General features: G+C 63.2%; 2 protein-coding genes across 10 annotated transcripts; one reads left to right on the forward strand and one right to left on the reverse strand.

The window, feature by feature from the left end:
* Nucleotides 1-20,826, reverse strand: AMZ1 (archaelysin family metallopeptidase 1). 9 transcript variants are annotated; one of them, XM_037813713.1, is made up of 7 exons: nt 20,768-20,826; nt 10,333-10,934; nt 10,025-10,192; nt 8,474-8,602; nt 8,124-8,293; nt 7,655-7,831; nt 1-2,569 (listed from the first exon to the last, which is right to left on the reverse strand). In XM_037813713.1, the coding sequence occupies exons 2-7, from the start codon at nt 10,634-10,636 to the stop codon at nt 2,054-2,056; spliced, it is 1,464 nt and encodes a 487-aa protein (XP_037669641.1). In that variant the 5' UTR covers nt 10,637-10,934; nt 20,768-20,826; the 3' UTR covers nt 1-2,053. The 9 variants fall into 9 exon arrangements, with proteins under 9 accessions (XP_037669641.1, XP_037669640.1, XP_037669638.1 ...); XM_037813712.1 differs by lacking the exon at nt 20,768-20,826 and adding an exon at nt 20,468-20,630 and having other exon boundaries at nt 10,333-10,930; XM_037813710.1 differs by lacking the exon at nt 20,768-20,826 and adding an exon at nt 20,468-20,630.
* On the forward strand, nt 15,508-19,681 carry LOC119517191. The gene is made up of 3 exons (XM_037813759.1): nt 15,508-15,744; nt 18,102-18,237; nt 19,249-19,681. Exons 1-3 carry the CDS (start codon nt 15,711-15,713, stop codon nt 19,679-19,681), a joined length of 603 nt encoding a protein of 200 aa, XP_037669687.1. The 5' UTR covers nt 15,508-15,710.
* Nucleotides 20,827-22,528: the final 1,702 nt, after the last annotated feature.

Below are 22,528 nucleotides of genomic sequence, written 5' to 3' on the forward strand. Positions count from 1 at the left end.
CTGGGTTGTGCTGTTCGGCTGTGGCAGGTCTCGGGCTGGAAGAGTTTAGGAAGCTCTGGGAGTGTTGCTGCCTGGAGGAGCTGGCGCTCATCACCTCCTCGGCCTCAGTTCCAAACTGCCGCTCTCGTCACGGGCAGAACCCGAGCTGACACTGAGCAGAGGGACGCCGTCTTCTCGGTTCCCAGAAGTTTTTATTTCCAAAACGCTCCTCCCACCAGTGATCTTAAAAAACTGCTCCATCTGCACCCGGTAAAGACTGAGGATGAATTTTGTTAGTGGTTTGCTCCCTTCCCAGCCTGGGGCTTTCGGGGGACACGGGGACGTGCTGAGAGTGTGGTGACGATCACCCAGCAGGTACCTGCCCCCTGGAGCCCCCACCGCAGTCCAAGGCGGGCTGCTCTGTTTAATCGTAAATTATTCCAATGATGGCCCTTCTGCAGAAGACAGGAAAAGAAAATTGGAGATAAGTTCAAATCCCATAGCCAGGGAGACAGCCGAACCCAGCCGCCGGCACCTGTTATTCTCTGTAAGTGGCCACAGCCCCGTCCCTCACGGGCCCTGCCAGGACCCTGGCACTGCCTCACAGAGGGGTGCAATCCCTGCCCCTTGGCCCTGGGTGGGCAGTAAAGTACCAGGAAGGGACGCTGTCGGCCTCAAGGCTGTCATAAAAGGTAATCCGGCTTCAGCCTGGCGGGCTCTTGGAACACCCAGCCACCCTTGGGAACCACAGGGCAGCCCTCCCGCGGCCAGCTCTGCCCGTTACAGGCTTGGGCTGGATAAAGGGCCGAGGCTTTACGCCATCAAGTCTGGGGTGGTCCATTCACAGCAATCGAGAGCCACGACCCTGGCTTCTGGCTCCCCTGTGGCTGTGGGGCCTCGGCCCAGCTCCCCTCGACTCGCTTTGCGAAAGCCTCGCCCTCCATCCTCCCTCCTGATTCCATCACCGTGCCCTCCTGGGCGGTTTTGATGCCACCTCAACTCTGGTTTTGAGCTGCATCTCGTGTCCCCAAGATGCAGCCCTTGGCGTTTTCCTGGGATGGGGGCCCCTCCATCTCGCCCAGAGTCAGATTTATGAGGAAGTGCCGGCCCGCCCCGCTTGCATAGCCCTTTCTCATGTTATATTTGTATTCTGTGTTGTTTTCTTAAAAGAGGGCCCCCAAATTGCAGACACTACCCACAAAGCGCACACACTGCCCCAGGGCTTGCCTCTCCCTGGGTGACGACAAAGCTGCGCCCATCGCCCTGCGGGATGGACGTGGTGGGCGGACCACGGCATCTGGCGATAAAAGGGTCAGTTCATCCGGAAAGCAATAAAATGTGTGTACACCCCAAGGCGTCAAGATCCTTGAAGCCAAACTGGACAGAAATAAATGAACATGGACAATTCCCCATTTACAGGTGGAGATTTCAACACCTGTCTCAGCAACCGACAGAATTAGGCAAAAGATCAGCAGAGAGGAGCACTGCCCACCACCTCGATGGAGTCGTGCCGTCGCAGGGGCCCGGGCAGAAGACCCCCGAGAACCGGGCTGCAGTTTGCTCCAGCAGGCATGGGCCTGAGGGGAATGGAGAGGGGCCCTCACACCGTAAACGAGGCGCCTCCTTCCTGCCACGCTGGTCGACAGAAACCGGCCTCGAGGTGCCAGGCGCCCAGCCCCAGGGAGAAGGCTTTTGGTGCTGCAGAGAGCGGCACCTCCCTTTCGGCATTTTTTTTTAAGGGTAGACATTTTAGGTTAGGAGCAAAACCCCAACGTTTCCCCTTTGAGCAGAGGCCTGGCTCTCGGCCTGGGAAGCTGAGCCCAAGTGTTCCCAGGGTCACTCGTGTCCACGGCGCCCTCCTCTTGAGCTCCCGGCTATAAATAACCCAACGCCCCAACCTGGACAGGGCAAGCACGTGCTTGCAGGCAGCGAGGGGCTCTGAGGCTGGGGTCCAGGGCCTGGAGGCGGGGGCAGCGAGAGGCCGCCTGCGTCCGCTTCTCTAGAAGGCTGGTGGGGCCACAGTGCCCTTGGCCAGGAGGGCAGGTGGCGGAATCTCTTTCTTTTCCTGGCCCTGCTAGTTCTCCTCCGGCTCCCAGCGGCAGGTGGGGGGCTCCGCCTTGGGTGGCTTCCGTGTGCTGAACTTCTTCTTCCAGGAGGAGAACTTGTCCCCTAGCACCTTGCGCAGCCCCGCACTGTCCCTGCTGCAGGGGACATCCTGCCTGGCGGCCGGGAGCCGCCCCGTGAACATGTCCCAGCGGGCAAGGGCGTCCACGGCCCGGTCCACCTGCGCCAGCTCCTCCTCGGACACCTGCCTCTCCAGGGCCCGGATGCAGGCCGCCAGCCACAGCCCGTGCTCCCGGACAGCCTCCGTGGGCGCCACGTCCACCAGGGAGCTCAGCCCCTCCTCGGGCTCCAGCTCAGGACTCCCCGCGTCGGGGCTGAGGGGCTCCGACAGGCTGCTGGTGGCCTCCGAGTCGTTCTCGCAGCCCGAGTCGCAGCTGCAGGGCAGGGTGTCCTCCGACGCGGACAGCGCGCCTGCCTCCCGGCTCGGCCACGTCCCCGCCACGGCCTCGGTCCAGGCCTGGAGTTTCTGGAAGGGAGAGAAACGGGCTGAGCTTTCTCGTGGCCACGGAGCGGCCGGAGCCCCAGCCCCGAGCACAAGGACCCGCTGGCCTCGGCTTCCAGAAGCTTGGCCGAGCCGTGTGTGACCAGAAGGTAAATTACAGGAGGCAGCAGCAGCCCCAGGGTCTGTGCGGACGGGGGGAGTCACACGCGTGGCCTCTCGCACAGGGAGCACCACTCGGCCACAAGGAGGAATGAGGTTCTGCTGGCCACGAAACACAGTGAACCCCGACAACGCACTGTGCGGGAAAGTCCACTTCTAGGAAATATCTGGAACATCCAGGGCCTCGAGACAGAGCAGACGGGGGTCACGGGGGCCGGGGGAGGGCGGGTGCTGGTGGGTGGGTTTCCTGGGGGCTGGAACCAGATAGGGGGGTCACGGCACTGTGACGGTGCCAAATGCCACCAAAGTGTCCCTGTGAAACAGTTAATTTTATCGTATGTGAATCTCACCTCAGTTGAAAAACAATAAAATAATTAAATTACATAAACTTAGTTAAATTAAAAATCATATCAAAAACAAAGGTAACGAATATGCAGAATTCACTTCCTGATGCTTTTTACGCCGCTCTCGAGGCTTTTTCAGCCACCGAGTCTGGCCGGTGGAAACACCACACGACGGCGGCTGCTTCCCAGCTCAGCTTCTCGGCGGCTTGCAGTGGGCCGTGGGGGTGTCTGCACCCCACAAACAAAGCAGGGCTTCCTCCCAGCGGGCGCCGACAGCCGGGGAGGCGATGGCGGGGGCTGCCCGGCACACACCCCACTCGCCTCCTGCAGCCGCCAGGAACACCGGGCCCCCCGGGCTTCCCAGAGCCATGCCGTCCGCTCCCTAGGCAGAGGGTCACCGTGCTCGTCCTCGGCCCCGGGAGCCCCTCCGCGCTCACCGGGGGATGCACCGTGTCCTTCCACCTCTGACCCAGAGCCGGAGTCAGGACTGTCTGCCAGTCAGGGTGGAGGCAGGTGTGGAAGAGGGGGCACGACAGTGACAGGATGGGTGAGCGAGACCCAGGCGGAGACACCCGTCCCTGATGCCAACCGGAGCTGGCCCTTGCGCCACGGCCCACGGCGTCCCGGGGATGATGGCAGCTGCTGCCCACCGCCGACTCCCTCCCGTGTGCCAGGGCCCGCCCCGGGGACCCCACCCTGCTGATGGAATGGCAGCCAAGGTGGGGGACACCTGGTGTGTCGGGGTGCACACTGATCCCACCTCGTGGGAGAGGCCCCTGGCACCCCTCCCTCCAGGTGACCTCCCACGGGCTGGCGGTGGTCTCCACACTCTCTGCGGGAAAGGGCACCGTGAGCTGTTGGCTCCCGGGCCCCTTTCTGGGGCAAGAAGTGCCCCTCCAGTTCAGTGGCTCTCAAAACAGGGTCCCTGGAAGCAGCACCCGGGAGCCCGAGAGAGGCACAAATTCTCAGGATTCCCAGATGGGGGGGCTCAGGGGCTCCCCCAACAAGGCCTCAGGTGCTCGAGAGAGGAGGGGACCCTGGCCGCCCGCCTGGAAGAGCACGACGAAGGGAACAGACAACTCGCAGCTGGAAAACTGAACCAAAGCAGCTTGGGCGCTAGAATGAAAACTCGCCAACCCGCCTCTTTCACTTCAGGAAACAGCCCCGCTTGCCCCTGAGCTCTGAGTCACCCAGCACCCGGCACCCAGGTTCTGGGGCCGGCAGAGGGCAGCACCTTCCCATCGGCGGCAAGAAAGCAGCACCCAGCAGAGCAAGCCAAGTCCCGAGGCTGGTGTCCGGCAGGGGATGCCAAAACACAGCTGGCGTCACCGTCGATGCCCCTCTGTCCATCCACCCCAGCGGCCCTAACAGAGCTGCCGCGGCTGCAGCCGCCCAGGGAGACACAGGACCCCCGAGTCACCCGGGTGCACGGGCCGGGGACGTGGAGATGTGACCCGCCCACTCCAGGGGGTCAGTCTTTCTGGCGTCCTCTGTGAGAGGGTAAACGGCAGAGACATTTTGAAGAGAGCTCAGAGGTGCTTAGACAGAAACACCCCGGGAGAAACAAGGAGGACCCGCAGGAGCCGGGAGAGAGACACTTGGGAGAGAAGCTGAGACAGAAGCCGGGGGACATTTGGAGAAAGCCACGGAAACCAGAAGCTAACCCCGGGAGAGGCCCAGCAGACTCCGGCCCTGCACCTTCCCATGAGACAGAGGAACCCCAGGTGCCATTGGCCTTTCTTCAGGGAAGGTTATCGTCCTATTCGTGCCTTAATTGGGACATTTTCACGGCCTTAGAACTGTACATTTGTGAACCAATGGACCCCCCCCATTGTAAAAGCCAATCCATTTCTGGTGTTTTGCATTCCGGCAGCTTTAGCAAACTGGAACACACCCACAGGCCAGATCAGAGTCCAATTTTTGTAGAATTTATTTTGTTATTTGTTATTTACTTTGTTGCATTTAAAACCAGAGAGATCTCAAATAAAATTCCAATTTCCACTTGGGCTTGAGAAATCAGAAATCTTGGAAGGCAGGACCCGGGTCCACACAGCGGCAGAGCTGCCCCGGCCGGTTGACCCCAGACAGACGGGAGCCGCTGAGCCCCCTCCCGCTCCCCGCTTGCCTCGCAGGTGTTTGCGCGCATTGCCCACCCGGCTGCAGACCCCTGGCTTCCTCAGAAGGCGGGAGCAACGTGGCACCCGCGTGGGGCTGTGTGGGTGGGGGCCCCTTTCGTGCACCCCTCCCGGGGACACTGCTCAGATGGCACCGTCCCTCCCCACACCCTGGACGCGGTGCCTTCCCGGCACACACAGCGCACTCAGAGGACAGGAGTGTGACCCGGGGTGCACTTCACATCCGAGATCCCATTTTGAACCCTCTGTCTCCCCAAGAAACGCTTGGCGGGGGCCCTGGGACAGGTTCCCAGCTCTCCCAGCCCCCACAAACCAGTCCCCCTGCCCCTCTCCTGGGCTCACAAACACAGGGGTCCCCCAGGCAGGTAAACCGAGAGCCACCCCACTTCTGCATCCTCCCAAGGTGCGTCCACACGGACGCCTGAGCGGAACCTCACCGCAGCAGAAGGGGGACCCCCCAAGCGGCCGTCAGCGGAAGAGTGGACGCACGGAATGCAGTCACCCCCACAATGGAGTATCACGCCGCCTGGAAAGGGGGTGAGGTTCTGAGGCTACGACGGGGGACGCTCGAGGAAAGCCGCCGGTGACGGCAGCCGACACGCTCACGATTCCACTCAAATCCCAGCCCAGAGGGGGAAACCCACGGAGCCGGGAGGCGGGTTCCTGGCTGCCTGGGGCTGGGGTGAGAGCGAAGGTGCAGGTTTCTTCTGGGGGTGATGGAATGTTCCAGAATTGACTGGTGGCAGCTGCACCACCCTGTGGATGTACTAAAAGCCCTTTTAACTGGGTGACGTGTCCGGTGCGTGGATTCTCTCTCCACGAAGCTGCCACACGCGCCTGTGCTCGGCCCTAGGGACACACGAGGCCCCTGCGCAGGACGCTGAGTGCACCTCACGTGGCTCCGCTGGGCGCCCCAAAGGCAGAGCACAGCCCCTCCCTCTGCCCACCCCCACTCCCACCCTCCCTCCAAAAAGCAGGCTTCTCGCGTCCTCCTTCCTCTTCATCACCTGTTACCTGCCACCTGCCCCTTCCTGCTCCTGGAGCTGCCCCCTCGAGGGTCTCCTGCCCCCTCGGGGGACGTTCTCCAGGCCCCGGCGCCCTGTCCCCTCCCCGGGGCCCCTGGCCAGCCCTTCTCTCCCCGGCCCACTCAGCCCTGCTCGGCCCCCGGGTCTGGCTGCCCTGTCACCCTGTCCTCCCGCCCCACCCAGGTCACGCTCAGCTCGCCTGACTTTCCCACCAGCTCCGGGAGCCCCTCACGAGCCTCCTGAACCCCATCCCTCCGCCGGGTCCACCTCACCTGCTTCAACAAGGCCTGAACCATCGCCAGAGCTTTCTGGGTGCCTTTCCTGCCTCCAGGAACTTTGCTGGATGCAATTTATGCCTCAAGAAACCTGATTTTAGAAACAGTCCCAGGAGGCCCTTTGGGGGGCAGGAGGCAGGCAGGATCGGGGCCCAGACAGCGCGTCCCAGCCCTGGAACCTCAGGCACAAGGCCCCTCACATGGCCGGGGCTGGGGGTCACAGGCACAAAACGGGCGCTCTGCCCCCCACCCTTCAGGGCATGAGCTTTGCGGCTTTTTTTTCCATTTGATTTTTTCAACGATGGTTATAGACACAATTTGCTGTTGTGACCATTTTTAACCGTGCGATTCTCTGGCACTGATTATTTTTACAAGATCGCACTCCCTCCTTCAGTTACTGGCACTGTGTCATCTCCCAGAACAGAATCCCTCGGAGGGCTTGGCTTGTGGGGGCCACGTGGACGGCACAGGACCCCCATTCTCGGGGCCCCCCGTTCTCACTGGGGCCTGGCAGGGGTGGAGCAGCCCCCGCCCGGGGGAGATGGGACCAGCATCGCCCACTCCAGCTGCAGCCACAGAGGGGCCCTGAGTCTCACCAGCTCCAAGGCGGTCATGCAAAGCCACCGTGACGTGCTCCCCAGACTCCTGAAGCTGGGGCGCCCCCACCCCTGAAAGGCCCCAGACTGGGGCAGAGCCGAGGCGCCCGGGGTCCTTCCAGCTGCCTCAGCACCTATGGAAGTTCTGAACATGTCATCAGTGTGGCAGCCAAGGGGTCCTCATTCTCTATTGTGGGGGCTTCTCCCCCAGACCACGGCACCAGGGACACTACCTGACGTGTCGCCAGTGCATGCAAAGTGGCCAGGGACACTCACATCAGAAACGGATTCGTGGCCGGGTCTCCCCTCCTCCCTCCAGCACTGGTCTCGGGTCCCCAGGGACCTTCCCACAGCCAAGGCCAGCCTGCCCGGGGTGCAGAGTGTGGCCCCGACGCCATCCTTCAGCTCCCCTGGGGCCTCATCGGGCATCCATGCCCTCGGCCTCCGCATGTCGGGTTGCGCGGCGTCCCCTCGGTGCCCAGAGGAGCCGGCTCACCCTGCCGAGCGCACAGCCCTCTCCTGGCCTGGGGGCCGGCCGACTCAGGAGCCCCCACAGCCGGAGCAACACAACTCACCTTGTACCTGTCGACGAGCCTGAAGCCCAGGACGTGCTGCAGCTTCCGCAGGCAGATGGGGCAGAGGTCGGGCGGCCGCCGCAGGGTCTCGTCCAGGCTGAGGGCCTCCTGCATGAGGCAGCGCAGCCAGCGGCAGTGCCCCAGGCCCAGGAGGCGGCAGAGCTCGTGGCAGGTGGCCTGCGGGAGGCACGGTTCCCTGGGAGGGGCCCTGGCCCGGGCCCACGCACCCCAGCCCACCCTGGAGACCCCTGGGTGGTCCCCCAGGACCGAGATGCCGCCTGGTAGCAGCGGAACCCCACCAGGAGCCAGGCACCCTGGGCACGGGAGGGGCTCAGCCAGTGTGGCCCTGTCCTTAGCAGCACCCCCGAGCTGGCCAGAGACCCCCGCTCCTCCCGGCCCCCAACTCCCCACCAGTCCCCCGGCTCCTCCCAACCCCTGGTTCTCCCCGGCCCCCCGGCTGCCTGCTCACCTGGCAGCACTGCACCAGGCCCAGGGCACTGTAACTTGGGCTCCGGCCTCCGCCCTGCACGGGGCTCTTGGGGCTGTCAGTGGCCGCCTTGGCCGGGCTGGAGTCACAGGTGCTGCACCCCGATTGTGGGAACTCCCCCGAGAACCGGGCAAAGCTGCAGACGCCCACTTCTGGGGAGAGGCAGAGAGAAGGGCACTAGGGGCAGCCCCTCCTCCCTGCGACCCGGCCACGGCCCAGCGCCCTCGGGACGCTCAACCGTCACGCCCTCCCTGGGCACAGCCGCTGGGCGCGTCCACACGTGTGTCTGTCCCCACCGGAGGGCAGGAGGGTCCCGCCTGGGTGGTGCTCACCATGCCCCGGCAGGGACTTGCCGAAGGTGAAGCCCCAGGCCTCGCAGGGGTACAGGTCGGACAGCGTGAGGCCCAGCACGCACAGCGCGTCCCCCGGCTTGTGGCTCTCCAGGAAGGACAGGATCCCATCTGAGGGGGACACGGGTGGGAGGAGCCTGGGGTCCCGCCTCCCCCGTGCACCAGCCCCGAGGTGGGCACTGGCCACCCCGCACTCTCCAACCCTGCCCCCTGCCCCCTGCCCGGGACCTGCCCTTTCCCAGGGTCAGGCGCAAGCGAGGGGCACTCTTCAAGGGACGGAGAAGCTGGAGAAGCCGAGGGCACCATGAGGGCAGCGGGGGGCACCGCATGACTTCCCAGGGGCAGCGGAGGCCAACGACCCCACGCGGCGAATGCGGGGAGAGCCGTGGCCGTGCCAGGCACACAGAAGTGCTGGGTCCGGGTGAGCATGACGGACAGACCCCAGCCCCAGACACTTGCACTCGGGGTGGGAGAACATCAGACGTGACGGAGAAGCGCGAGCAGGGAGACGGAGTGGGCCGCGGAGGGGCTGGGGTCCCAAGCGAGGGGGTTGGACGCCGTCCTGTTTCCTCAGCACAGACAGGAAGCCGGGCCCCGTCCGGGAAGAAGAGGGAGGAGGTGGGGGGGGAGAAGACGGCGTGAGGGTCTCGCGTTTAGGACACCACGCGGGGTTTGCTCTTTCCTCCGGCTGCGGGGAGCCGCGTGGACAGACGGGGGCATCTGGCCATGGGGCACCGTGAAGGGTGGGCAGTGCCGAGAACCGTGGGGTACGGTGAGGCCGCAGCAGGGGACGGAGCCCGGCAGGGTGGGAGGGGGCGAGGGCCGGACGTGGTGGGCTCGGAGGCTCACACAGCCGGGGTCCCGCAGGCGGCTCCAGAGCGGGGTCGGGGCAGCTGCTGACCACACCAAGGTCCAGCGCGGTGGTGCCCGGGACAGACGCCCCACGGGCCACAAATGCAATTGTAAACTTTCTCATAGCCACATTCACAAAAGTAAAAAGCAACAGGAGGACTGAATTTTAATAGTATGTTATTCCTCCAATATATTACCGATATACGATCATTTGAGCACATAATCAACACTAAAACTCATGAAGGAGACGTCTCACATTGTTTTTCACCCCGAGTCTCTGAAACCCGGGTGCTTTTCCGCTCAGGTCAGGCCAGCACACTCCAGCCGCTTGGCAGCCGCAGGGGACCAGGGGCAACCGTGTAGACATGGCCAGGGTGACCGCCATGGGCTGTGAGCTTCAGGTGTGATCCCAAGTCAGGGTCTCCCGTGTGTCCGAGACCCCCCAGCTCACCTGAGCCTCATCGGTGACCCCAGGGCCATCGGGATGCGGATACAGGGCTTTGCAGGGACACAGGCCCGGGGGAGGCTGCGCGGCCTCGAGAGGCTCCCGTCACCTGTGTGCTCACCCGGGTTCCCCAGGGGACTCCCCGTTCCTCCTCCAAGGCTGGGAGGCGTCGCCCCCGCCCCGCAGAGCCCCCTCCTGGGCTTCTCCCACCCCCGTGGCCCCGGCCCTGCACTCACCCGTGTGCAGCTGCAGGTGCTCAGGGTCCCGGCTGGGGCGCGAGCGGCAGCCGATGGCGGTGGCGGCCACCGAGGGCAGGCACTTGACTCGCAGGCCCAGGAAGAAGGCCTCGGCGCAGCCCCGCAGACCGTCCAGCAGGGAGCCCCCCACCGGCCCCTCGCGCGCATCTGGGGGCAGAGCAGGGCTGTCAGCAGCTGTACCCCAGCCCAGGTCCCCCCGGGCGTTTCAAGACCCCCCCAGGGGAATCCACTGGCCCCAGGACACCCGTCCCCCGCGCTGCCCCGGCTGCCCCAGCTGCCCCTCCTACCTATGGGCTGCAGGTAGATGTGCCGGGGGCCCTGGCCCTGCTTCCTGGGCACGAGGGCATCGTGGAACGTCTGGAAGTCCTCGGGGGGCTCGGGGCGGCTCAGGAGCCAGTCAAAGGCCGAGCAGATCTGTGGGGTGCCGAACAGCGTCCTCTGGGGGTTGTAAGCCTCGGCGAGGAAGAGCCTCTCGGCGGGCGAGAAGGCCGAGGCGTAGAGCCGCTGCAGGGCCGCGTCGCCGGACACGAGGGCGTCCTTCAGGGCGCGGGGCCCAAAGCTGAGCTCCTCGGCGTGGCGGCACTGCAGCATGGCGGGGCCTCGGGGGGTGCCTTCTGCCACTCATGAACCCCCCGGGGATGGCCAGGACCTCTTCCGGAACCTTCTCTCAGGCTGTCAGGCTGGTGGCAGTGGATGCTCGTGTTGTCCGGCACTTATCCGCTCAATGCGCAGCTCGCAAGCAGCCTCCAGATGCCGGACGCTGGGCCCGGGCTGGGCAAACATCACAGATGAACCAGACAGCGGGGCCTGGCCTCGCGGAGCTTCAATTCTCGAAGGGACGGGGGTGCTGGGCTTCTCTGTTCGGGGTTTGCATTATTTTTGCAGCTGTCTTGTAAGTTTGAAATTATTTCAAAATTAAAAGTTAAAAAAAAAATTCCAGAGATCTGAGGCAGCCAGGGAGAGAGAGAAGAGGCGGAGTGGGGCCTGGGGCAGAGCGGGCCTCCTGCAGAAGGAGGGGTCCCACCCAGCAAAGACCCAGCCAAGGAGGTGAGGGGTGGCTGGCAGAGACCCAGGGCAAGAGGAGAACAGGCGCACGGAGGCCGGGCTGCGGTGGGACAGCTGGGGAGGCGGGAGGGGGCAGGGGTGGGGGGAGGGGTGGGGAGGGGGAGGGGGCAGAGGGGCGGGGCCTCGGCCTCAGCACCTGGAGCCGCCCTGAAGAGCTGCGGCCTCTAGTCTGAGCAAACTGGAGGACCACAGCCCGGCTTTGAGCAGAGGTGGCATGAGCTGCGTGTGTGAGCATGTTTGTGCATGTGTTGGTGTGTTTTGTACATGTGCGTGTGAAGCTATTGTGTGCATGTGTGCTCATACGTGTCTGGTGTGTGGGCACATGCATGTTTGGGTTGCTGTGCATGTGTGCACGTTTGTTCATCACGTGTAGTGTGTGCTGGGCGTGCGTTTTGTGTGTGAACATGTGCGTGTGTATATGCGTGAACATGTGTGCTGTATACATGTGTGCATATTTGTGCATGTGCATTTGCACGCACACGTGCTGCAAGCAGGCCTTCAGGAAGCTCAAGCCCAGGAGTGGTCGGTGGGCTGTGAGCTCCCAGCAGTCAGCCCCATCCCGGGGCCGGGCACGGGAGAAGCACACGAGGAACCCGGAGGCGTGGACCCCTGAACGCCAGCCTCGGCTGTGGCATAAACGTGGCCCTCTGACCTCTAACCCCTCTGTGCCTCGGTTTCCTCCCAGGTAAAATGTGCACGGCACTCGGGCCCGGTGGGGCATGCAGAAGGGGGTGGTGCCCGCTTCCCGGCGGCTCTCTGGAGCTGCTGAGCCCTCGTGCCTCCCGCCAGCCTGTTTTTGTTTCTGGATGCGGGTCACACGGCCCTGCCGAGGCGCTCTCTGCTCTCCCCAACCCTCCCCTCACACTCGCGGCCACCGCACAGAGCTAGAAAGATTTTACCACTGAAATGTGCCGAGTGTTGCCACCGGCTCTGGATTCTTTCTGTAATTGGGCGTAGCCTATGAATTATTTCCCTGAGGCAGCCTGAGGGCCTCCCAGATGCCCAGGAGGGACCGTGTCACAGGTTTCCAAAGGAAGCAGGAACGGGACAGGCCCCGACATCCGCAGACGGCCTGAGCCAGCCCCCGGTGACAGCCTTCCTCGCGGCCTGCCATCCTATGAAGCCACCGAGCCCACTTTTGGATCCAGCAGCTCTTCTGAACCCCACGACCATCCTGAGATGTAGTCCCAGTGTTCACCCATCTCATCACTGGGGAAACTGGGCTCAGAGTGGGCAGCAACCAGCCCAGGGCTGCACAGCTCGTCAGGAGTCAGACCCAGGCCCCACTGCAGGGCTTTCCTGCCTGCACCCAGCCCAGTGAGCACCCCAGAGGCCCTAGCCAGGGGCTTCGCTGCCAGCAAGCACCCCGACCCCAGGATGATGATGTCATCACAGGTCAGGTGAAAACGCCACTATCCTCTCAGGGGATGAGAGCATGGGGGCAAGCAGCATTTGCAGGCTCCTCACAACGTTAAATATGAAATTCCCGAGCAACCCAGCAGTCCCAACCCTATGTCTGCACCCAACAGAACGGACAGCAGGGACTCGGGCACCTGAAACCCAGCGTTCATTCAGCCTTATTCACGAGAGCAAGAGGTGGGGACAGCCCAGGAGTCCATCGACAGGTGAATGGATCAACCAAATGTGGTCTATGCACACAATGGAATAGTATCAGCCACGAAAAAGAATAAATAAATTGGAAAAAAAAAGAATGAAGTTCTGATGCATCCGACAACATGGATGATCCTTGAAGATATTATACTAACTGAAGTAAGTCAGACACTAAAGGATGAATATTACATGATTCCACTTGCATAGAAATATATAGAATATACAAGTCCATAGAGACAGGAAGTAGACTAGAAGTTACCAGGGGCTGGGCGTGTGTGGGATGGGGGGGAAGCTGGTGCTTAATGGGACAGAGTTTCTGTTTAGGGGATGAAAAGTTTTGGCCATGGATGGTGGTGATGGCTGCACAACATTGTGAATGTGATTAATTGCCGCTGAAATGTGCACTTAAAAATGGTTAAAATGGCCAATTTTATGTTATATATGTTACCACAATAAAATTTTTTGGGGGGGGTGGGGGTGGGACGGCAAGTAGCATCTTAGAATGATTGTGAAAACAGTTCGACCTCATGGGTCCGCTGCAAGATTCTCAGGGTGCCCCTCCAGGGGTCCCTGGACCACACTTTGAGAACCACTATTTCCTCCAAAGCCTCACCCCCTGTGACAACTGTTATCACAGCCCCAAAGCAGTGACAGGTGCCCCTGTGCTCAGAGCCCGCACGTATGAAACATCTCGGCCTGCCCGATGCCCAGAGAGCTTGGAAGGCGCCGCCACCTTGGTGGAGAACGGGCACGGGAGCTGGCAGGCGGCCAGGGACATGCGAGGCCAGGTCTGGAAGCAGCCGTTCTTGGCGTGTCACCTGGCTCCGCTCTGCTCCCGGCCGTCTGATCCAACACCCCCCAGGTGCTGCCGGGAAGGTGTCAGCCTCTACCTCCAGCTGACGTGAAGTGACAGATGCCCTCCAGCACGAGGGGGCCTCATCCCAGCAGCCGGAGGCTTCAGAGCAAAAAACCTGAATTCTGGGGATGAACACATCCTGCCCCAAGACGGCCACGGCCAGCCCTGTCTGAGTTTGCAGCCCGCGGCCTCCCCTGTGCATTTTGGACTCAAGACTGTAGTGTTAACACTGGACCTTCCAGCCTGCCCTGTGGATTTTGGACTCACCAGCCCCCACGATTGCCTGAGCTAATTCATCAAAACAAAATAAATCTCTTTACACACAGCCACACACACAGTACCTGCTCTCTCCCTGGAGAACACTGACTGGTGCACCGTGTGTCAGAGGGGAAACAGAGGCCCAGAGATGTTGAATTCTCACAGCTAGGAAGGAGCGGGTTGGGTGTCAAAGCCGTGCCTCGCTCGCCCCGGAACCGAACTCCTACCAGGCCAGCGGGCCTCCGGGCCAAGGACGTCTCCCTGGAACCCGCGGCGGAGGCCCCTCCGGAAGCAGCGATGCTTCTGCCCCAGTGTCAGTGCTCGGGGTTCGCCCAAACTTCCGAGCCAGCTTCTGCTTTCTCGGGGCGCTCGCCTCTCTTGGCCCACAAACTGGGGGCGGGCCGCGGGCCGGCGACACGGTGGCCTGATGGGCCCGCTGCTCCAGGCCGGGCTGCCCCAGACCCCGCCTCCCCGGGCGCTTGGCCTCCCCGCGGGCGGCTGCCCCAGGCTGCGGACCCAGGGCGAGCTCTGAAGACACCCGCAGGCGCGGCAGGCTGCTCGTGAGCGGGCGCCCGGAGCCTCCAAAGCTTCCCGGCAGCCCCGCGTGTCGTGTGCACGGTCCGGGGTCCCCACTTGTCGGGAGGTTTCCATTTGCTCGGAGGGGAAACAAGGGGTCAGGCCCCGGCTTCCTGCCCGCTCCCCGGCAGCGGAGGCCGAAAAGCCCCGCCTCTCTGTGACCCCATCCCGGCCCCTCTGAGCTTGAGCCGCTCCCCACTTCCTGGGTGTGCAGCCCCCGACCCGGCCTCCTCTCCATCCGTTACCTGGGCGCACACTGGGGACGGGCCCCCCGCGGCTCCAGAAGGTTCCCCGCGCGCCCAAAGTCCCCGAGGCGGCGAGTCCACGCCCACCCGTGGGCGCCCGTGTCAGGAAACGCGGAGACAAACCAGCGCGCACGGCGCCCTGGCGGGGTGCAGATGGCGGGTGTCCTGCCCCGGCGGCCTCCGACCCCCCGGCTTCCCGGACCTGTCGCCAAGCGCCCGGGTGACCGCCGCCGTGCCGGGAGCACGGAGCTCGGAGCGCGGCCCTGCACCAAAGCCCCGGGCCGCGGCCCCGCGCCCCCAGCCCCGCGCCTCCCCGCGCCCCCAGCCCCGCGCCCACAGCCCCGCGCCCCGCGCCCCCAGCCCCGCGCCTCCGCGGTCCCCGCCCGGGCGTCCCCGTGACTCGCTCGGCCGCGGGTTTCTGCGCAACCGACTCGCGGGCGTCCGGCGCCGGGTCCCCACTCCGGGCGCGGTGGTCACGCGGCCCCGGCCCCGGCGCCCCCCGCCCCCGCGAGTGCCAAACTTCGGCCGGGCCTGCGCCCCCCACCCCCGGGTGCCCCGCTCGCCCTCCCCGCCCCGGGACCCCGCTGGGTCCTACCTGGCCGCCCCGCGTCCTCGGCGCGCAGGGGCGCAGCGGGGGGACCCGGAGAGCCGCGCGCCGGGGGAGGGCTCGATGTGACGTCACCCCGCGGGGCGCTGCGGGCGGGGCCGTGGGGAGTGGGGGGCCCCGGGGGCCCCAGTGTCGCCCGCGGACGCCAGTGGACAGGGGGACGCGGGACCCCCTTGTCCCCCGACATGGTTTCTTCCTGAGCACCCCCCAGACTCCCAGAAATACCTGGGGGCGAGCAGGGAGGGGCGGGGCCGTCCAGGTGAGGCGCGCATGGGGGGCTCGGACAGGTGAGGCGCGGCGGCCCCCGTCACCCGAGAAACGCCCCCTCGGCTGCTGTCGGCCGCTCTTTCAGCACTTCCTCCCGCGCCACGGGCTACTGGGTGCTTGGGGTGACCCTCACGCGGCCGCCTGCGGGCCCTGGAGAGCTGCTGGGTTTGTCCCCATTTTATGGATGAAAACCCGAGGCCTTCTCCAGCCTTGTGTGAGCAGCCGGATGCGGAAGGGCTCGGGGCCGCGGAGACAGAGCCGCCTCCCCCGGGCTGCCTCCCGCTGGCACCGGGGGAACCAAAGTGAGGGGTCTCAGCACCCCACCGCCCGGGGGGCCTGGGGTGAAGGTGAGGGGGCAAGCGGCCTTGGGACCAGGCACTGAGGAGGTTTCCGGGGTCTCCCTTTTAGCAAAGCTCTCCTGGTTGGCTAGTGGGGGCAGGGGTGAGGGGTGATGTGTGTGGGAAAACCAGGGGCCCCCCATCCTTTCGGGGTGTGTGGAGTGAGAGGGAGGAAAGCGAGGGAGTCGCTCAGGACAGCAGGCAGGGAGAGGGTTCCAGGGGGGTGGGCACCTGCGGGGGAGGGGAGGAGGGGGGTGCAGGGGGCGAGGGGCTGGGCTGGGCAGAGACAGGGGTCCTCAAACCCAGGCAGTGCCCCCTTTACCCCTCACTGCTCCCCGCACTACCTGCCCTGCCCCCCCGGCGCTGGAGAAATGCCCCCACGCGCTTAGCAGTGCCCCCACAGGTGGCTACAGGATTTGTCACCATCTTCCCCTTCCTAGCAAAGGATTTTTTTTTTTTTTTTTTTTGCAAAGCCTTAAAAAATGATTCCCCACTTGGTGGTTTGAAGCTCTTACGTGCCCCAGTAAAGACCACGTTCTTTTAACCCCTCCCTGTGGGTGCAGACCTACTGTGGGTGGGACCTTCTGATTAGGTTGTTTCTATTGAGAGGTGACCCACCCCGTTCCAGATGGGTCTTGGTCCCCTCACTGGAGTCCTTTATGAGAGGGTAAAAGACACTCAGAAAAAGCCCGAGAGCTCCTAGAGGCCCCAGAGAAGCTAAGAGATGAAATGAAGAGAAGCTCAAAGAAAAAGGTCCCAGAGAAACTGAGAGAGGAGCCCCTGAAGCCAGAAGCTGGAAGCAACGAAACCCGGGAGCGAAGGCCCAGCAGACGCGGCCAGGTGCCCTCCCGTGTGAGAGGAGCCCCGGGCGGCCTGTCTTCAGAGAAGGTGTCGTCCTGTTGATGCCTTAACTGGGACGTTTTCACCGTCTTAGAACTGTAAATTTGTGAACTGATAAATCCCCTTTGTTAAAAGCCAGTCCATTTCTGGTATAGTACATTCTGGCAGCTTTAGCGAACCAGAACACGTGGTAATCTATGTCCCTTGTAGAAAACTGGGAAAATTATGAAATGTAAAGGAGAAAAAGGAAGACACAATAATCCAACCACGAAGAGGTGATATATGGGTTGAATCGTGTCCCCCCAAAAAGATCTAAGTCCTGACCCCCAGTCTTGGGGCTGTGAATTTATTTGGAAAGAGGGTCTTGACGATGTGGTTTAGTGAAGATGAGGCCAAACCGGTGTCCTGATAAGAGGAGATCGACATGTGACAACCGAGGTGGAGACAGACGCTCACGGACAGACGGGGCCCAGCAGGAGCCGGAAGGGGGCAGGAACATTCTCCCGTAAGATTTCTGGCCCCAAGAAACACGAGGAAATAAATTTCTGTTGTTTAAGCCACATGGCTTGTGGCACAGCAGCCCTAGGAAACTAAGTTGAACTCGTTTAACTTTTTGTTTGCCAAACACCCTCCCTGATATTTTTCTCCACGTTTAACCCTTTCTTTGTAGGGATTCGCACCACATGGTCCGTTCTGCTAGCCACTTCGCCAGGAGCCACTCTTCCCTGACAGTAGCCGGACAACAGCGTCCCCACCTGAACACCTGCACTGCATTTTGTCTCACGAATGGATCACCTGAATGGTGGAGACACAGTGGTGTTAGGACAAATATATCCTGGGGGCAGGAGGTGGGTGGGCAGGGGCCGAGTGGTCGTTATATGTCCCCATTTCGGCTGCCCATTTGGCACATAAAACTGGAAATCCAGGTGCTACAGTCCTGGGCCCTCCTGGGCATTCCCAGCTTGTCAGGAACGTTCCTCACCCCTGATGGGTGGTGCCGAGTGCCAGGGGCCCCCTGAATACAGAGGCAAGACTGCTGACAACTCGGCACAGAGCAGCTGGGGCTTCAGGCAGCCAACAGCCATCAAATCATACCCCGCCTCGGCCTCTGCCCACCAACCCCCTGCCCATAGGATATATTTTTCCTAACACCACCATGTCTCCAGAACTCTCTGTTAAAGCCACCTTATCATAGCCAGTTCTAGCAATGGACCATGATATGGGGCACCCATCCTTTCAGCCAGCTGGACAAAAAGGCTGCCACCTCACCTTCATTCTCATCACCATCCTCCAACCAGAAAGAACCCTGGCTTGGGCAGACTTGGGTTTGGAAGACAGCTAGCTGTGCGACCTTGAGAAATTGTCTCACCTCACTGTGCCTTGGTTTCTTCAGGTTGGAAAGGAGGAGAATACTTCCTCGGATTGTCAAAAGGATTAGAAAAACATGGAACCTACTTGGCAGGCCTCAGAACATGGCTGCCGTTCCCTGGAGGAGCCTTTCGGAGCCCCTGCTGTGAGCCAGGTGCCAGGTGAGGGCAGTGGCTCAGCCTCCCTGTTCACACGGCCCAGCTCCACTGCCAGGCAGACGGGGTGAGGGGCCAGAAGAGAGCAGGGGTGGAGAAGAAGGGGGCCCACAGCACAGTGGGGTGCGGAGAGCAGGGTGGGTGTCAGAGGCCTTGGAGCAGAGCCGGGGGGCTGCGGCGAGCCGAGCAGGGACTCCCACGGTCTCTCAGTGAGGGCGCTGGGGGGCAGCTGGAGGGGGCAATGAGGGCAGGGGTGCAGGTGGGAAGGACCCGGCGCTGCCCTGGGACTCGGGACCTGCTCGGCTAGGGCAGGGGTGCAGGGTCCAACCCCCTGCTGGCCAGTGGCCCCTCGCCCGTGCCTCAGTGTCCCCAGGCCTCCCTGTGCTTACCGGTGGAGCAGCTGGCCTCGTGCCGCTGTGGGGCTGTGGGAAGGCGGAATGAAGCGGTGCCCTCGGCGGCCACTCGGAAAAACTACCGTTTCCTGAGAGCCCCCCTGTGCCAGCCCGGGAGGGGTGCCAGGAACCCCGGACCTCTGGGGCCACCCTCCCATGGTCCCACCAGGGGTGGGGGCCTGGCTCGGGCCCGGCCTGTGAGCTGGCGGATTGGGAGTCACTCGGGGTCCCCGGGCGCCGAGAGCCCGTGTTCCCTCCAGAGAGCAGCCGGGGCGGCTCGGCACAGCCCCCCAAAAGATGCGCACTGGGGGCCCTTGATCCCGGGGCTGAGACCTTCCCGTGTCTGCCTGTCTGTCTGTCTGTCTCTCCCTCCCTCCTTTTGCTCTCGGCCTCTACTGGGTTTGCCCTCGGGGAAGCAGGGGGAACCCACCTGCCACTTCTCAAGCAGGAAGAGAAGGCCGGGGTGGGGCACAGGGGAGAGTTTGTTACAACCAGCCCGGCCCCCCGGCCCCCCACCCTGTGACATCGTCCAGTCGGGGTCTGTCCTGCCCCTGGGCTGCCGCGACATTCGGTGCTTGTCCAGCCCTGCCTCTGGCCCCACCCATACACCCCACACCCCTGCTAGGTCAGAAACAACAGCGATGGCAACAAATGATAATAGCTTCGCGGCATTGGAATTGACCAGGCTGCGTCCCGCTGGGCACCACCCGGTGACCCCCGACGACCGCACACCCTCCCGGACCTCGGCCCCCGCAGAGACAGCAGCCCCCAGCTCTTGGGGGTCCAGCAGGTGGGGGGCACTGGCAGCCCTTGCTCGGAGCTCGTGGGAGCCCCAGACACACCGCAGCCCCCCTGGCCCCTTCAGACCCGGGTGGGTGGGCCAACCCACAGGGAGGACCCACCAGCCTCTCCTCCATCGGGGGGCCCAGGCTCCTCAGGCCAGCAGGGAAGTAGAGTGGGGAGCCCGGGAGCAGACCCCTGGCGGCACCAGGCCTGCCTGGGGGGTCCCCGGCTCAAGGCAACCACGAGCCCCCAACCCCCAGGGTCCCAGAGCTTGATCAAGTGGGAGCCGCACAGGCCAGTGGCTGGGGGGCCCGGGAGGACACAGGGGCCAGCGTGAGGGGCCCTTCCTGAGCATCCTCTGTGGGTGCCAGAGCTGGGGTCAGGGGCCAAGTGGGGGATGGGCAGAGGCCTCTCCTCACAGGCCCCCAGCTACGGGAGCTCCGGAACCTTCTGCGGGGCGAGGCAGCCCTTGGGGTGCCCCCTCCTCCTGGCCCTCCCACCCACTCCCTCCAAGCATCATCCACCCACCTCCGAAATCTCTGGAGCCCCCAGGCTACCCCGTCTCACTGGCCCCTTCCAGTCCACACCCCAGCAGAAGGGGGGACACCCCGGATGTGGATCAGACCCCATGCCCCCAAACCGAAACCTCCCAAAGGCTCCCCTTGCCCTGGGGACACAGCTCAAATCCTCACTGGAGCCCCCAGCCCGGCCCCCTGCCCCACACTCCTCACCCTGGCCAGCTGTCAGCTGCAGCCTCCCGGCTCTGTCTGTCCATCCACATTCCCTCCCTCCCCCTATCTGGGGTGCCCCGACCCCCACACTCTGCACGCCCCAGCTGTGTTCCCTAAATCAGGGTGAAGCCGGGCCAAGCGAGCTCTGGCTGCCAGCCCCCCACTGCACCCCCTCTCCTTCCATCTCCTGCCTCTGGGCCTTTGCACGGCTGTGCCCCCGCCTGGCTCTCCCCTGGGTCTGCACATCTCCCACCCACTTCGGGGTTCCGGCCTCCAGCCTTCCTCGCAGGCCTCCTTCACACACTTCCGTCAACACGTATTGTCAGTTACCTGCTCAGGGTTTGTCCTCAGCCCCGGACTGCACATTGCGGGGGGCAGGGGGCAGGGACCCCATCTTGTTGCCTTTGGCTCCTGGTGCAGAGCCCAGTCCCCCGTAAGTGCTCCACACACATCACAAGCCACCTCCTCTCTGCACACACCCCCTCACATGCTGCACTCACATGCATGCAAACATGCTCACACATGCACGTGCACTCTCACACACACTCAGACTCATTCCACGTTACCACCACACTCCAGGCCCCACGTGCCCACCTGCACACCCGCCCCGAGCTCCCATGCCCCCCACACCTGTCACTCCACATGGCCAGGCGTGCCCGCTCACGCCGTCCCCACACCAGCACAGCAGGCACCCGGAGCTGGCGGATGGAGCTGCTGTTTGCGCCTCTGCCTGCCAGGGTGTTTGCCAAGCCGTTGCCATGGAGACACATCTTTGATCCAACAGGAACAAATGAGCGTGGGGAAGACAGGCTCCACCAAGGAAGCCAGACACACAGGACTGGGGGCTCCTGGAAGTCAGAGATGCCCTCCCACTGTGAACAAGGTATGCACAAGGCGGCGGCTCTGGGACCGTTCCTCCGAGCTCCCCAGTACAGGAGCTGATTCAGGTCACTCAGTCACTCAACAAACCCCTGGGAGAGCCACGCTGTGCTGGCAGCTATGGCTGCAAAGCTGCCCAAGACATGGGCCTAGTTCACAAAAGGCTCATGGGCAGGTCCTAAAGCTGGGCTGTTGTCCCCACCACCCTCCGAGTGGCCTCCCCCAGGCAGGCGAGTATCCCCGGGCACCATCTCATATTCAGGCCACTGGGCGAGGATGGTGGGCTCCCCCCCTGGGGAAAATCAGTGCATAGATGACCCAGTTCTCCACCCCATGCTCTTGCTGAGTGGTGGAGTCTGTCTCCCCACCGTTGAATCTGAGCTGGTCTCGCAACCTGCTTCGGCCAGTAAAGGGGGACAGAAGTGCCACTGTGCCAACTCAGCCTCGGCCTCAAGGGACACCCATGCTCTGCCTTCTGCCCCCTGGACTCCTCCTGCAGCCATGAGAACAGGTGTAGGGTGGGCTGCTAGAAGCCGAGAGAACACGTGGAGCCTGTGTCGGCCCAGCTGTGGCCGCCCTAGAACAGCGAGCCCCCGGCCAACCCACCCGCTGACCACAGATGCACGGCCGAGCTGGGCTAAGTCCATCCCAGAGCAGCTGTGCTCTTTAGGAATAATACAGTGTTTTATTGTTTGGGGTCACTTGTTACACAGCAATAGCTAACTGATACATCCTCTTTCATGCAGTCGGCTCCTGCTGAAGGCCCCAAAGCGCCCCAGGGCTGCTAACAGGTCAGAGGGAGGGTGCTGTTTTCCTGGGTTCCACAGGCCGCCAGTGCCATGGCCCCAACCAGAAGGAGCTTGGACGTTACTGTGTGTCAGCTGCCCACAGAGCCTCCACGTGCCCGCCCCGCGCCAGAGCCCGGCACAGAGGGGTGGGTCTCAGGCCCACCTCGGCATCCTCGGAGCCTCACACCAGCGAGAGAGCAGCCTTCTCGCCCCAGCTCACAGGTGGGAAACCTGGGGGGGAGGGGAACATGGCCCCCAATAACTGGCTGGCCTGGGGCTGTTCATTCTTTTAAGGCCTCCCCCCACCCCGTGCACCCGTTTGGAAATATGTTACTTCCTGAGCTAACGGCACAGGAAGTAAGGAATGTGACTTTTCAGTCTTGATCCCCATCACTTTGCATCTGAGCAGCCACCTAGCGCTGAGGGCCAGGGCTTGAGTGGCCCTTCTGGGAGGTTCCCTAGGGGAGCCCCCCAGTGTCTAAGCCTGAGGACCCTGTGCCTGCAGTGCCTGTTAGGAGACTGAGTGTCGTGAACTGTGCACCCCAAGGCCATGGTGGCCAGGTGGGGATGCAGGAGGAGCCCAGGGTGGCTGCCAGTGAGGGTGCCCGGCCTCTGACACCACAATTTCAGACATCCGGCTCCTAGCACTGGGCCGGAATGAACCCGTGTCTGTGGTCCTCTGTCACCGCGGCCTGGGGAGCCCAGGCGTGGCCTGAGCCGCCCT

This window comes from Choloepus didactylus, chromosome 21 (genome assembly GCF_015220235.1).
Source record: "Choloepus didactylus isolate mChoDid1 chromosome 21, mChoDid1.pri, whole genome shotgun sequence".
Classification (NCBI taxonomy): domain Eukaryota; kingdom Metazoa; phylum Chordata; class Mammalia; order Pilosa; family Megalonychidae; genus Choloepus; species Choloepus didactylus.

Coding starts and splice junctions, on each gene's coding strand:
- AMZ1 (XM_037813713.1), bottom strand. CDS start 10,636: ATGCTGCAGTGCCGCCACGCCGAGGAGCTCAGCTTTGGGCCCCGCGCC. Junction 8,603..10,024: donor GCACCTGCAGCTGCACACGG/GTGAGTGCAGGG, acceptor TGTCCCCCTCAG/ATGGGATCCTGTCCTTCCTG. Junction 2,570..7,654: donor GGCTCGTCGACAGGTACAAG/GTGAGTTGTGTT, acceptor TCTCCCTTCCAG/AAACTCCAGGCCTGGACCGA.
- LOC119517191 (XM_037813759.1), top strand. CDS start 15,711: ATGGATGAAAACCCGAGGCCTTCTCCAGCCTTGT. Junction 15,745..18,101: donor GAGGCCTTCTCCAGCCTTGT/GTGAGCAGCCGG, acceptor TGGTTTCTTCAG/GTTGGAAAGGAGGAGAATAC. Junction 18,238..19,248: donor TGCTGTGAGCCAGGTGCCAG/GTGAGGGCAGTG, acceptor CACCCCTGCTAG/GTCAGAAACAACAGCGATGG.